Source organism: Anomaloglossus baeobatrachus, chromosome 7, assembly GCF_048569485.1.
Source record: "Anomaloglossus baeobatrachus isolate aAnoBae1 chromosome 7, aAnoBae1.hap1, whole genome shotgun sequence".
NCBI classification, from domain to species: Eukaryota; Metazoa; Chordata; class Amphibia; order Anura; family Aromobatidae; genus Anomaloglossus; species Anomaloglossus baeobatrachus.
Window position 1 is genome coordinate 11,838,552 of NC_134359.1, and position 15,902 is coordinate 11,854,453.

At 56.0% G+C, this 15,902-nt stretch overlaps 1 protein-coding gene across 1 annotated transcript in view; it reads left to right on the forward strand.

The window, feature by feature from the left end:
* CNTNAP5 (contactin associated protein family member 5) overlaps nt 1-15,902 on the forward strand; it is a 356,337-nt gene that overhangs the window by 216,268 nt on the left and 124,167 nt on the right. The window contains exon 8 of the mRNA XM_075317029.1: nt 1,263-1,527. Within this exon, the coding sequence (XP_075173144.1) occupies nt 1,263-1,527 (265 nt within the window). The remainder of the gene's footprint in view (nt 1-1,262; nt 1,528-15,902) is intronic.

Genomic DNA, 15,902 nt, shown 5'->3' on the forward strand with positions numbered 1-15,902 from the left:
GTTTTGCAGTACCAGCCGTGGTCACTATACAGCTGACGGAGCCGTGCTGTGCAGCTCTGCACCTGAGAAGTTCAGGTCAATTTCCAACTTTTGCTGTTTTACCCAGATATATCCAATCCTGCGCTATACAGAGCAGCTATAAATATCATGACATAATATAAACCAATCATTGACTTAGAGACAGAGACCCTGATTGCAGCGATGTGTCACTTACTCAGCTGTCTGCCGTCTCCTCCACCGATGTGTCACTTACTGAGCTGTCTGCCGTCTCCTCCACCGATGTGTCACTTACTGAGCTGTCTGCCGTCTCCTCCACCGATGTGTCACTTACTGAGCTGTTTGCCATCTCCTCCACCGATGTGTCACTTACTGAGCTGTCTGCCGTCTCCTCCAGCAATGTGTCACTTACTGAGCTGTTTGCTGTCATTGATACAATTACTGTCTCCTGTGCTGCAGATCTAGCAATTATACAGTGATCATGAATATGCTGGACTACCTGCAGCACACCAAGTAGTCCTGTAATGATAATCTCCTGCTGATTAACACTAGAACTACTGAGGTAGTCATTTTGACTACTTTGCACTATGTATTTCTGTATAGGTGTCACGAGTCCAGTAGTTGTAGTGTTAAACAGTGATTTTATCAAAACTACAGCAAGCAGCCCAGTAAGTGACACATAATTGGAATCAGGGTCTCTGACCCTGCATCAGGCTGATATCAGATTAGCTGGTAAAAACCCGGTGACAGATTCTCTGTAATTTAAATGTAACAACAAACGTTTCGAAGTTTTAACTTTTATCTCTAAGTTAAAAGAAGAGACAAAAAAAATGATATTTAAGCAAATGCAGATTATATTGTAACTTAACTCTCCGAACACGTAATAACAATTTATGCAGATTCCATGTTCCTAAAAAAACACAAGCAGCTTCGTACGTAACACCTCACTGGAATCAGGACCTCAGCCCCTAGATCATGCAAAAACCTAGAGACAGATTCCCTTTAACACATCAGCTCATTGTAGCTGCTCCGGATCTAGTTGTGAAGTTTTGTGCTGGTAAATGATCTTCCCTTGTCCTCTGATCCGTTGACCTTATTGAACAGATTTGTAACCTCTGGTTCTCGCTCGTCCTTTCCCCACATTTTGGGGCCTCAGTGCTCACCAGTCGCTGCAGGCAGAATCCTCCCATCGTTCTGTTAATGCACGACCCATCTTGGTTTTTGTTGCTTCTCGTGCCGTTGACCTGTCTGTCCTCCTTCTCTAGGGGAATATAACGTTTTCCTGCTCGGAGCCGCACGTGGTTCCCGTCACCTTCGTCAGCTCCAGCTCCAGCTACCTGCTGCTACCGGGCACGCGGCACATGGACGACCTCTCCGTCAGCTTCCAGTTCCGCACATGGAATAGGGATGGCCTCCTGCTCTCCTCTCACCTGTCCGGGGACGCTGGGGTTCTCGTGCTTCAGCTGTTTTCTGGGAAATTGCTGCTGATGATTCAGAAGGAGATGGGGGACGTGCAGCCCCTCAGCACAGGTAACGTCCGAGGTTTGGTGCTTGATTTTGATGTGTCCTGTTGGGATTGGACCCAATGCTCGTGTATTCTCTCGTGGGATGCTCCATCATGAGCTTTGTTCTTCTGGCTCCTGTCACGTTGAGGGATCACTGATCTTCTTAGTGATTCCTTCTAGTTTGGTCCATTCTCAATGGCATTGGGTTAGGCCTAAAACACACTTCCGCAAAAAAAAACGTACGTGTCTCACGGTCCGTTTTTCGGGTCCGTGTTCCGTTTTTTAGGGGCGTTTCTCTGGTACGTATGGCATCCGTGTGATGGTGTATGCGATCCGTGTGTGCGTGTGTAATGTCCGTATTGACATAAAATACGTACGTGTGCTGTCCGTGCGCTGTCCGTTTTTCAAGGCCCGCATTCTTACCCAATTAACGTTGTTAATCATTCATCATGAGATCCTGGTGTTGTTGTTTGCCATCAATTAACCTGATTGGTAACAAGTGTTGCAGATTTCGTGATTAAAAACGGACACGGACAATACGTGCTGAACACGGACATACTCCGTTGCGGTCCGTGCAGGCACGGACCCATAGACTAAAGTGGGTCTGGTGCCTGCGTGCTGCCGGCCAAAAACGGACATGTCGTCCGTGTAGAAAAGCGCACACACGTACTTACCACACGGACACACGTTCCATGTGATTTTATGTGTGTGTGCCATCTACCATTGAATAACATGGGTCTCCGTGTCTCCGGTACGTGCAAATACGTACAAAAAAAACGGATGTGTGTTGCGGGTCTTATATAGTGTTTCTGGCAATCACTGGACACTTATCCCTTGGATTGGGTCTGGGGTGACCGTATATATGGTGCATTACTATTGTGGTCAAGTCTTAGGGGTACTTTGCACGTTGTGACATCACTAGCCGCTTGTAGCGATGCCGAGCACGATAGTCCCCGCCCCCGTCGCACATGCGATATCTTGTGATAGCTGCCGTAGCGAACATTATCGCTACGGCAGCTTCACACGCACTTACCTGCCCTGCGGCGTCGCTCTGGCCGGCGCCCGCCTCCTTGCTAAGGGGGAGGTGCGTTCGGCGTCACAGCAACGTCACACGGCAGGTGCGATGGGCAGAGATGAGCGGGACGTAAACTTCCACATTGGTGGTGGAGGCAGGTAAGGAGATGTTCCTCGCTCCTGAGGCTTCATACACAGCGATGTGTGCTGCCGCAGGAACGAGGAACAGCATCGTATCACCTATTGGTGCGACATTATGAAAATGTCCGACGCTACACAGATCACCAATTTACGACGCTTTTGCGATCGTTTATCGGTGCATCTAGGCTTTACACGTTGCGACGTCGTTACCGGCGCCGGATGTGCGTCACTTTCGATTTGACCCCGACGATATCGCAGTAGCGATGTCGCAACGTGCAAAGTACCCCTTAGTGAAGGACATCAACACTATAGAGGCACGTGGATATGTCCCTCCATTGCATGTATAGAGGAGGCGCCCGGTACCAGGTGGTCTTTGTCCCTTTCTTGAGGTCAGACACCATTTCTCATAGAAGAATGATAGAACGAACCTTCTCATCAATTAGGGAGAACCTTTCCAGTCTTTCTTCTGAGGGTTCTATATTTGCTACTTTTTTTTAATCGTATTTCTACAAAGCCTAAACATAAACCAGGTGGAAATAACAAATGCACCAAGGTTTGGAGACTCTGGTGTCGTTTCTCACACGCAGCTTCTGTGCACAGCAATGTCTCGTCAAGGAGATGAAACTCTGAGTTCCTGCATCGCTCCCCCCTCCTGCATCACTCCCCCTCCTGCATCTCTCCCCCTCCTGCATCTCTCCCCCTCCTGCATCTCTCCCCCCTCCTGCATCACTCCCCCCTCCTGCATCACTACCCTCCTGCATCACTCCCCCCTCCTGCATCACTACCCTCCTGCATCGCTCCCCCCTCCTGCATCACTACCCTCCTGCATCGCTCCCCCCTCCTGCATCATTCCCTCCTCCTGCATCGCTCCCCCCTCCTGCATCACTCCCCCTCCTGCATCTCTCCCCCTCCTGCATCTCTCCCCCTCCTGCATCTCTCCCCCCTCCTGCATCACTCCCCCCTCCTGCATCACTACCCTCCTGCATCACTCCCCCCTCCTGCATCACTACCCTCCTGCATCGCTCCCCCCTCCTGCATCACTACCCTCCTGCATTGCTCCCCCCTCCTGCATCATTCCCTCCTCCTGCATCGCTCCTCCCTCCTGCATCATTCCCTCCTCCTGCATCACTCCCCCCCTCCTGCATCACTCCCCTCCTGCATCTCTCCCCCCTCCTGCATCACTCCCCTCCTGCATCACTCCCCTCCTGCATCTCTCCCCCCTCCTGCATCTCTCCCTCCTCCTGCATCACTCCCCTCCTGCATCACTCCCCCCTCCTGCATCACCCCCCCTCCTGCATCACTACCCTCCTGCATCGCTCCCCCCTCCTGCATCGCTCCCTCCTCCTGCATCGCTCCCCCCTCCTGCATCTCTCCCCCCTCCTGCATCACTCCCCTCCTGCATCACTCCCCCCTCCTGCATCACTCCCCCCTCCTGCATCACTCCCCCCTCCTGCATCATTCCCTCCTGCATCTCTCCCTCCTCCTGCATCTCTCCCTCCTCCTGCATCACTCCCCTCCTGCATCGCTCCCCCCTCCTGCATCACTCCCCGCTCCTGCATCTCTCCCTCCTCCTGCATCTCTCCCTCCTCCTGCATCGCTCCCCCCTCCTGCATCTCTCCCCTCCTGCATCACTCCCCCCTCCTGCATCGCTCCCCTCCTGCATCGCTCCCCCCCTCCTGCATCTCTCCCTCCTCCTGCATCTCTCCCTCCTCCTGCATCTCTCCCTCCTCCTGCATCTCTCCCTCCTCCTGCATCTCTCCCCCCTCCTGCATCTCTCCCCCTCCTGCATCACTCCCCCTCCTGCATCACTCCCCCCTCCTGCATCACTCCCCCCTCCTGCATCACTCCCCCCCTCCTCGCATCACTCCCCCTCCTGCATCACTCCCCTCCTGCATCACTCCCCTCCTGCATCACTCCCCCCTCCTGCATCACTCCCCCCTCCTGCATCGCTCCCCCCTCCTGCATCACTCCCCTCCTACATCGCTCCCCCTCCTGCATCACTACCCTCCTGCATCGCTCCCCCCTCCTGCATCATTCCCTCCTGCATCTCTCCCTCCTCCTGCATCTCTCCCTCCTCCTGCATCACTCCCCCTCCTGCATCACTCCCTCCTGCATCTCTCCCTCCTCCTGCATCGCTCCCTCCTGCATCTCTCCCTCCTGCATCTCTCCCTCCTCCTGCATCTCTCCCTCCTCCTGCATCACTCCCCCCTCCTGCATCTCTCCTCCTCCTGCATCATTCCCTCCTGCATCTCTCCCTCCTCCTGCATCTCTCCCTCCTGCATCTCTCCCTCCTGCATCTCTCCCTCCTCCTGCATCTCTCCCTCCTCCTGCATCTCTCCCCCTCCTGCATCTCTCCCTCCTCCTGCATCTCTCCCTCCTCCTGCATCTCTCCCTCCTCCTGCATCTCTCCCTCCTCCTGCATCATTCCCTCCTGCATCTCTCCCTCCTCCTGCATCTCTCCCTCCTGCATCTCTCCCTCCTGCATCTCTCCCCCCTCCTGCATCTCTCCCTCCTCCTGCATCTCTCCCCTCCTGCATCTCTCCCTCCTCCTGCATCTCTCCCCCTCCTGCATCTCTCCCTACTCCTGCATCATTCCCTCCTGCATCTCTCCCTCCTCCTGCATCTCTCCCTCCTGCATCTCTCCCTCCTCCTGCATGTCTCCCTCCTCCTGCATCTCTCCCTCCTCCTGCATCTCTCCCTCCTCCTGCATCTCTCCCCCTCCTGCATCTCTCCCTCCTCCTGCATCTCTCCCTCCTCCTGCATCTCTCCCTCCTCCTGCATCTCTCCCTCCTCCTGCATCTCTCCCTCCTCCTGCATCTCTCCCTCCTCCTGCATCTCTCCCTCCTCCTGCATCTCTCCCTCCTCCTGCATCTCTCCCCCCTCCTGCATCTCTCCCCCCTCCTGCATCTCTCCCCCCTCCTGCATCTCTCCCTCCTCCTGCATCTCTCCCCCCTCCTGCATCTCTCCCTCCTCCTGCATCTCTCCCCCTCCTGCATCTCTCCCCCCGCCTGCATCTCTCCCCCCTCCTGCATATCTCCCCCCTCCTGCATCTCTCCCCTCCTTCTGCATCTCTCCCTCCTGCATCTCTCCCTCCTCCTGCATCTCTCCCCCCTCCTGCATCTCTCCCTCCTCCTGCATCTCTCCCTCCTCCTGCATCTCTCCCCCTCCTGCATCTCTCCCTCCTTCTGCATCTCTCCCTCCTCCTGCATCTCTCCCTCCTCCTGCATCTCTCCCTCCTCCTGCATCTCTCCCTCCTGCATCTCTCCCTTCTCCTGCATCTCTCCCCCCTCCTGCATCTCTCCCTCCTCCTACAGCTCTCCCTCCTCCTGCATCTCTTCCCCCTCCTGCATCGCTCCCCCCTCCTGCATCTCTCCCTCCTCCTGCATCTCTCCCTCCTCCTGCATCTCTCCCCCTCCTGCATCTCTCCCTCCTTCTGCATCTCTCCCTCCTGCATCTCTCCCTCCTCCTGCATCTCTCCCTCCTCGTGCATCTCTCCCTCCTCCTGCATCTCTCCCTCCTCCTGCATCTCTCCCTCCTCCTGCATCTCTCCCTCCTCCTGCATCATTCCCTCCTGCATCTCTCCCTCCTCCTGCATCTCTCCCTCCTCCTGCATCTCTCCCCCCTCCTGCATCTCTCCCTCTTCCTGCATCTCTCCCTCCTCCTGCATCTCTCCCTCCTCCTGCATCTCTCCCTCCTGCATCTCTCCCTCCTCCTGCATCTCTCCCTCCTGCATCTCTCCCTCCTCCTACATCTCTCCCTCGTCCTGCATCTCTTCCCCCTCCTGCATCGCTCCCCCCTCCTGCATCTCTCCCTCCTCCTGCATCTCTCCCTCCTCCTGCATCTCTCCCCCCTCCTGCATCTCTCCCTCCTTCTGCATCTCTCCCTCCTTCTGCATCTCTCCCTCCTGCATCTCTCCCTCCTCCTGCATCTCTCCCTCCTCCTGCATCTCTCCCTCCTCCTGCATCATTCCCTCCTGCATCTCTCCCTCCTCCTGCATCTCTCCCTCCTCCTGCATCATTCCCTCCTGCATCTCTCCCTCCTCCTGCATCTCTCCTCTTCCTGCATCTCTCCCTCCTCCTGCATCTCTCCCTCCTCCTGCATCTCTCCCTCCTCCGGCATCTCTCCCTCCTCCTGCATCATTCCCTCCTGCATCTCTCCCTCCTCCTGCATCTCTCCCTCCTCCTGCATTCCCTCCTCCTACTCGCTCTCCCCTCCTGCATCATCTCCCCCTCCTGCATCCTTCCCTCCTGCATCTCTCCCTCCTCCTGCATCTCTCCCCCTCCTACATCGCTCCTCCCCTCCTACATCTCTCCCCCCTCCTGCATCTCTCCCTCCTCCTGCATCTCTCCCTCCTCCTGCATCTCTCCCCCTCCTACATCTCTCCCCCCTCCTACATCTCCTCCGCCCCTCTCTGCATCTCTCCCTCCTCCTGCATCTCTCCCTCCTCCTGCATCTCTCCCCCTCCTGCATCTCTCCCTCCTCCTGCATCTCTCCCTCCTCCTGCATCATTCCCTCCTGCATCATTCCCTCCTGCATCTCTCCCTCCTCCTGCATCTCTCCCTCCTGCATCTCTCCCTCCTCCTGCATCGCTCCCCCCTCCTGCATCACTCCCCCTCCTGCATCTCTCCCCCCTCCTGCATCTCTCCCTCCTCCTGCATCATTCCCTCCTGCATCTCTCCTCCTCCTCCTGCATCTCTCCCTCCTCCTGCATCTCCCTCCTCCTGCATCACTCCCCTCCTGCATCTCTCCCCCCTCCTGCATCTCTCCCTCCTCCTGCATCATTCCCTCCTGCATCTCTCCTCCTCCTGCATCTCTCCCTCCTCCTGCATCCCTCCCCTCCTGCATCACTCCCCCTCCTGCATCTCTCCCCCCTCCTGCATCTCTCTCCTCCTGCATCATTCCCTCCTGCATCTCTCCCTCCTCCTGCATCTCTCCCTCCTCCTGCATCTCTCTCCTCCTCCTGCATCTCTCCCTCCTGCATCACTCCCCCTCCTGCATCTCTCCCCCCTCCTGCATCTCTCCCTCCTCCTGCATCATTCCCTCCTGCATCTCCCCCCCTCCTGCATCGCTCCCCCCTCCTGCATCGCTCCCCCCTCCTGCATCTCTCCCTCCTGCATCACTCCCCCTCCTGCATCTCTCCCCCCCTCCTGCATCTCTCCCTCCTCCTGCATCATTCCCTCCTGCATCTCTCCCCCCTCCTGCATCGCTCCCCCCTCCTGCATCGCTCCCCCCTCCTACATCTCTCCCTCCTCCTGCATCTCTCCCCCCTCCTGCATCTCTCCCTCCTCCTGCATCTCTCCCTCCTCCTGCATCTCTCCCCCCTCCTACATCTCTCCCTCCTCCTACATCTCTCCCTCCTCCTGCATCTCTCCCCCCTCCTGCATCTCTCCCTCCTCCTGCATCTCTCCCCCCTCCTGCATCTCTCCCTCCTCCTGCATCTCTCCCCCCTCCTACATCTCTCCCTCCTCCTACATCTCTCCCCCCTCCTACATCTCTCCCCTCCTCCTACATCTCTCCCTCCTCCTGCATCTCTCCCCCTCCTGCATCTCTCCCTCCTCCTGCATCTCTCCCCCCTCCTACATCTCTCCTCCTCCTGCATCTCTCCCTCCTGCATCTCTCCCTCCTCCTACATCGCTCTCCCCTCCTGCATCACTCCCCTCCTGCATCGCTCCACCCTCCTGCATTGCTTCCCCCTCCTGCATCATTCCCTCCTGCATCTCTCCCTCCTCCTGCATCTCTCCCCCTCCTACATCTCTCCCCCCTCCTACATCTCTCCCCCCCTCCTGCATCTCTCCTCCTCCTGCATCTCTCCCTCCTGCATCTCTCCCTCCTCCTGCATCGCTCCCCCCTCCTGCATCACTCCCCCTCCTGCATCTCTCCCCCCTCCTGCATCTCTCCCTCCTCCTGCATCATTCCCTCCTGCATCTCTCCCTCCTCCTGCATCTCTCCCTCCTCCTGCATCTCTCCTCCTCCTGCATCTCTCCCTCCTGCATCTCTCCCCCCTCCTGCATCTCTCCCCTCCTCCTGCATCATTCCCTCCTGCATCTCTCCCTCCTCCTGCATCTCTCCCTCCTCCTGCATCCCTCCCCCTCCTGCATCACTCCCCCTCCTGCATCTCTCCCTCCTCCTGCATCATTCCCTCCTGCATCTCTCCCTCCTCCTGCATCTCTCCCTCCTCCTGCATCTCTCCCTCCTCTGCATCACTCCCCCTCCTGCATCTCTCCCCCCTCCTGCATCTCTCCCTCCTCCTGCATCATTCCCTCCTGCATCTCTCCCCCCCTCCTGCATCGCTCCCCCCTCCTGCATCGCTCCCCCCTCCTGCATCTCTCCCTCCTGCATCACTCCCCCTCCTGCATCTCTCCCCCCTCCTGCATCTCTCCCTCCTCCTGCATCATTCCCTCCTGCATCTCTCCCCCCTCCTGCATCGCTCCCCCCTCCTGCATCGCTCCCCCCTCCTACATCTCTCCCTCCTCCTGCATCTCTCCCCCCTCCTGCATCTCTCCTCCTCCTGCATCTCTCCCCCCTCCTACATCTCTCCCTCCTCCTACATCTCTCCCTCCTCCTGCATCTCTCCCCCTCCTGCATCTCTCCCTCCTCCTGCATCTCTCCCCCCTCCTACATCTCTCCCTCCTCCTGCATCTCTCCCCCCTCCTACATCTCTCCCTCCTCCTGCATCTCTCCCCCCTCCTACATCTCTCCCTCCTCCTACATCTCTCCCTCCTCCTGCATCTCTCCCCCCTCCTGCATCTCTCCCTCCTCCTGCATCTCTCCCCCCTCCTACATCTCTCCCTCCTCCTGCATCTCTCCCCCCTCCTGCATCTCTCCCTCCTCCTGCATCTCTCCCCCTCCTGCATCTCTCCCTCCTCCTGCATCTCTCCCCCTCCTACATCTCTCCCTCCTCCTGCATCTCTCCCCCCTCCTACATCTCTCCCTCCTCCTACATCTCTCCTTCCTCCTGCATCTCTCCCCCCTCCTGCATCTCTCCCTCCTCCTGCATCTCTCCCCCCTCCTGCATCTCTCCCTCCTCCTGCATCTCTCCCCCCTCCTGCATCTCTCCCTCCTCCTGCATCTCTCCCCCCCTCCTGCATCTCTCCCCCCCTCCTGCATCTCTCCCCCCTCCTGCATCTCTCCCTCCTCCTGCATCTCTCCCCCCTCCTACATCTCTCCCTCCTCCTGCATCTCTCCCCCCTCCTGCATCTCTCCCTCCTCCTGCATCTCTCCCCCCCTCCTGCATCTCTCCCTCCTCCTGCATCTCTCCCCCCTCCTACATCTCTCCCTCCTCCTGCATCTCTCCCCCCCTCCTACATCTCTCCCTCCTCCTGCATCTCTCCCTCCTCCTACATCTCTCCCTCCTCCTGCATCTCTCCCCCCTCCTGCATCTCTCCCTCCTCCTGCATCTCTCCCTCCTCCTGCATCTCTCCCTCCTCCTGCATCTCTCCCCCCTCCTGCATCTCTCCCCCCTCCTGCATCTCTCCCCCCTCCTGCATCTCTCCCCCCTCCTGCATCTCTCCCCCCTCCTGCATCTCTCCCTCCTCCTGCATCTCTCCCCCCTCCTGCATCTCTCCCTCCTCCTGCATCTCTCCCCCCTCCTGCATCTCTCCCTCCTCCTGCATCTCTCCCTCCTCCTGCATCTCTCCCCCCCTCCTGCATCTCTCCCCCCTCCTGCATCTCTCCCTCCTCCTGCATCTCTCCCTCCTCCTGCATCTCTCCCCCCTCCTACATCTCTCCCTCCTCCTGCATCTCTACCTCCTCCTTCATCGTTTTCCCTCTCCTGCCTTGCTCCCCCCTCCTGTATCGCTCCCCCCTCCTATATCGCTCCCTCCCTCCTGCATCACTCCCCCTCCGGCATCGCTCCCTCCGCCTGCATCTCCATGCAGATCCATGCGTGATCACACACAGGCTGTTTTTATAATCTGTAACCATGAGAACATGGACAGGGTGAACGGTGTTTCAGAATTTTCCCTTAATAAATCAGATTTAACTTTTTACCGCAAACAAAATCCTCAACAATTCTGTACAAAACGATCACTGAAATTCTAATGCATTTAATATTAAGACACTTTAGAATAAAAATGTCCCCAGGCTTTTGCTCCCCCAGCATCATGTCATTCTTCTATGACAAATGGTATCTGACCTCAAGAAAGGGCCAAAGACCACCTGGTACCGGGCGCCTCCTCTATACATAATATGGAGGGACACATCCACGTGCCTCTATAGTGTTGATGTCCTTCACCACAATAGTAATGCACCATATATATATATATATATATATATATATATATATATATATATATATACGGTCACCCCAGACGCGATCCAAGGGATAAGTGTCCGGTGATTGCCAGAAACACTATATAACCCAATGCCAATGACAATGGACAGAACTAGAAGGAATTGGCAGTACGCAGTGGTGTCCCGCGCTGTGTAGGTGACAATGGCCAGTACGCAGTGGTGTCCCGCGCGGTGTAGGTGACAATGGCCAGTACGCAGTGGTGTCCCGCGCGGTGTAGGTGACAATGGCCAGTACGCAGTGGTGTCCTGCGCGGTGTAGGTGACAATGGCCAGTACGCAGTGGTGTCCCGCGCGGTGTAGGTGACAATGGCCAGTACGCAGTGGTGTCCCGCGCGGTGTAGGTGACAATGGCCAGTACGCAGTGGTGTCCCGCGCGGTGTAGGTGACAATGGCCAGTACGCAGTGGTGTCCCGCGCGGTGTAGGTGACAATGGCCAGTACGCAGTGGTGTCCCGCGTGGTGTAGGTGACAATGGCCAGTACGCAGTGGTGTCCCGCGCGGTGTAGGTGACAATGGCCAGTACGCAGTGGTGTCCCGCGCGGTGTAGCTGACTGTACACAATGTCTCGTGTCTCCATATGATTTTGGAGCTTGATGCGCCATCAATATGAAGATGTAGCCGGTCATCTCTCAGAGTGATGCTGTGGGGTCCGGGCGTCTAGAGCAGCGCACGGAGCATTTTACGGCTCCACATTCTGGGCCATTTTCCGGTGCTCGCGGTGTTGGTGGTGATTCCTCGCGGCGTTCCCCAGGACTCCCGTTGGTATTTCAGTTATTGACAATCACATCAGGAGCCGGCGCTGATTGGTTTCACAGAGACACATTCAGGGAGTTTATATCATAAAAAATCAGTATTGAAATGGAAATTCTAGAAAAAAAGACTGAGGAGCAAAACTGAGGCCGGAGAGAATCATCACAGCAGTGCCATGCTCCATACCAGCAGTGCCATGCTCCATAACAGCAGTGCCATGGTCCATACCTGCAGTGCCATGCTCCATACTTGCAGTGCCATGCTCCATAACAGCAGTGCCATGTTCCATAACAGCAGTGCCATGGTCCATACCTGCAGTGCCATGCTCCATACTTGCAGTGCCATGCTCCATAACAGCAGTGCCATGCTCCATAACAGCAGTGCCATGTTCCATAACAGCAGTGCCATGCTACATAACAGCAGTCCCATGCTTCATACCAGCAGTGCCATGCTTCATACCAGCAGTGCCATGCTACATAACAGCAGTGCCATGCTTCATACCAGCAGTGCCATGCTCCATACCAGCAGTCCCATGCTCCATACCAGCAGTCCCATGCTACATAACAGCAGTGCCATGCTTCATACCAGCAGTGCCATGCTCCATACCAGCAGTCCCATGCTCCATACCAGCAGTCCCATGCTCCATACCAGCAGTCCCATGCTCCATACCAGCAGTGCCATGCTACATAACAGCAGTGCCATGCTCCATAACAGCAGTGCCATGCTACATAACAGCAGTGACATGCTCCATACCAGCAGTCCCATGCTCCATACCAGCAGTCCCATGCTCCATAACAGCAGTGACATGCTCCATAACAGCAGTGCCATGCTTCATACCAGCAGTGCCATGCTACATAACAGCAGTGCCATGCTACATACCAGCAGTGCCATGTTCCATAACAGCAGTGCCATGTTCCATAACAGCAGTGCCATGCTCCATACCAGCAGTCCCATGCTCCATAACAGCAGTCCCATGCGTCATACCAGCAGTCCCATGCTCCATAACAGCAGTGCCATGCTCCATACCAGCAGTGCCATGCTCCATACCAGCAGTGCCATGCTCCATACCAGCAGTGCCATGCTCCATACCAGCAGTGCCATGCTCCATAACAGCAGTGCCATGCTCCATACCAGCAGTGCCATGCTCCATAACAGCAGTGCCATGCTCCATACCAGCAGTGCCATGCTCCATACCAGCAGTGCCATGCTCCATACCAGCAGTGCCATGCTCCATAACACCAGTGCCATGCTCCATAACAGCAGTGCCATGTTCCATAACAGCAGTGCCATGCTCCATAACAGCAGTCCCATGCTTCATACCAGCAGTGCCATGCTTCATACCAGCAGTGCCATGCTACATAACAGCAGTGCCATGCTTCATACCAGCAGTGCCATGCTACATAACAGCAGTGCCATGCTTCATACCAGCAGTGCCATGCTCCATACCAGCAGTCCCATGCTCCATACCAGCAGTCCCATGCTACATAACAGCAGTGCCATGCTTCATACCAGCAGTGCCATGCTCCATACCAGCAGTGCCATGCTCCATACCAGCAGTCCCATGCTCCATACCAGCAGTCCCATGCTCCATACCAGCAGTCCCATGCTCCATACCAGCAGTGCCATGCTACATAACAGCAGTGCCATGCTCCATAACAGCAGTGCCATGCTACATACCAGCAGTGCCATGCTACATAACAGCAGTGCCATGCTACATAACAGCAGTGCCATGCTACATAACAGCAGTGCCATGCTCCGTAACAGCAGTGCCATGCTACATACCAGCAGTCCCATGCTACATACCAGCAGTGCCATGCTACATAACAGCAGTGCCATGCTCCATAATAGCAGTGCCATGCTACATAACAGCAGTGACATGCTCCATAACAGCAGTGCCATGCTTCATACCAGCAGTGCCATGCTACATAACAGCAGTGCCATGCTCCATACCAGCAGTGCCATGCTACATACCAGCAGTGCCATGTTCCATAACAGCAGTGCCATGTTCCATAACAGCAGTGCCATGCTCCATACCAGCAGTCCCATGCTCCATAACAGCAGTCCCATGCGTCATACCAGCAGTCCCATGCTCCATAACAGCAGTGCCATGCTCCATACCAGCAGTCCCATGCTTCATACCAGCAGTCCCATGCTTCATACCAGCAGTGCCATGCTCCATACCAGCAGTCCCATGCGTCATACCAGCAGTGCCATGCTTCATACCAGCAGTGCCATGCTCCATAACAGCAGTGCCATGCTCCATAACAGCAGTGCCATGCTCCATACCAGCAGTGCCATGCTCCATACCAGCAGTGCCATGCTCCATAACAGCAGTGCCATGCTCCATAACAGCAGTGCCATGCTCCATAACAGCAGTGCCATGTTCCATAACAGCAGTGCCATGCTCCATAACAGCAGTCCCATGCTTCATACCAGCAGTGCCATGCTTCATACCAGCAGTGCCATGCTACATAACAGCAGTGCCATGCTTCATACCAGCAGTGCCATGCTACATAACAGCAGTGCCATGCTTCATACCAGCAGTGCCATGCTTTATCACAGCAGTGCCATGCTCCATACCAGCAGTCCCATGCTACATAACAGCAGTGCCATGCTTCATACCAGCAGTGCCATGCTCCATACCAGCAGTGCCATGCTCCATACCAGCAGTCCCATGCTCCATACCAGCAGTCCCATGCTCCATACCAGCAGTCCCATGCTCCATACCAGCAGTGCCATGCTCCATACCAGCAGTCCCATGCGTCATACCAGCAGTGCCATGCTTCATACCAGCAGTGCCATGCTCCATAACAGCAGTGCCATGCTCCATACCAGCAGTGCCATGCTCCATACCAGCAGTGCCATGCTCCATAACAGCAGTGCCATGCTCCATAACAGCAGTGCCATGCTCCATAACAGCAGTGCCATGTTCCATAACAGCAGTGCCATGCTCCATAACAGCAGTCCCATGCTTCATACCAGCAGTGCCATGCTTCATACCAGCAGTGCCATGCTACATAACAGCAGTGCCATGCTTCATACCAGCAGTGCCATGCTACATAACAGCAGTGCCATGCTTCATACCAGCAGTGCCATGCTCCATACCAGCAGTCCCATGCTCCATACCAGCAGTCCCATGCTACATAACAGCAGTGCCATGCTTCATACCAGCAGTGCCATGCTCCATACCAGCAGTGCCATGCTCCATACCAGCAGTCCCATGCTCCATACCAGCAGTCCCATGCTCCATACCAGCAGTCCCATGCTCCATACCAGCAGTGCCATGCTACATAACAGCAGTGCCATGCTCCATAACAGCAGTGCCATGCTACATACCAGCAGTGCCATGCTACATAACAGCAGTGCCATGCTACATAACAGCAGTGCCATGCTCCGTAACAGCAGTGCCATGCTCCGTAACAGCAGTGCCATGCTACATACCAGCAGTCCCATGCTACATACCAGCAGTGCCATGCTCCATAACAGCAGTGCCATGCTCCATAACAGCAGTGCCATGCTCCATACCAGCAGTGCCATGCTCCATACCAGCAGTGCCATGCTCCATAACAGCAGTGCCATGCTCAATAACAGCAGTGCCATGTTCCATAACAGCAGTGCCATGCTCCATAACAGCAGTCCCATGCTTCATACCAGCAGTGCCATGCTTCATACCAGCAGTGCCATGCTACATAACAGCAGTGCCATGCTTCATACCAGCAGTGCCATGCTACATAACAGCAGTGCCATGCTTCATACCAGAAGTGCCATGCTTTATCACAGCAGTGCCATGCTCCATACCAGCAGTCCCATGCTACATAACAGCAGTGCCATGCTTCATACCAGCAGTGCCATGCTCCATACCAGCAGTGCCATGCTCCATACCAGCAGTCCCATGCTCCATACCAGCAGTCCCATGCTCCATACCAGCAGTGCCATGCTCCATACCAGCAGTGCCATGCTCCATAACAGCAGTGCCATGTTCCATAACAGCAGTGCCATGCTCCATAACAGCAGTCCCATGCTCCATACCAGCAGTCCCATGCTCCATACCAGCAGTGCCATGCTCCATACCAGCAGTCCCATGCGTCATACCAGCAGTGCCATGCGTCATGCCAGCAGTGCCATGCTCCATACCAGCAGTGCCATGCTCCATACCAGCAGTGCCATGCTCCATACCAGCAGTGCCATGCTCCATACCAGCAGT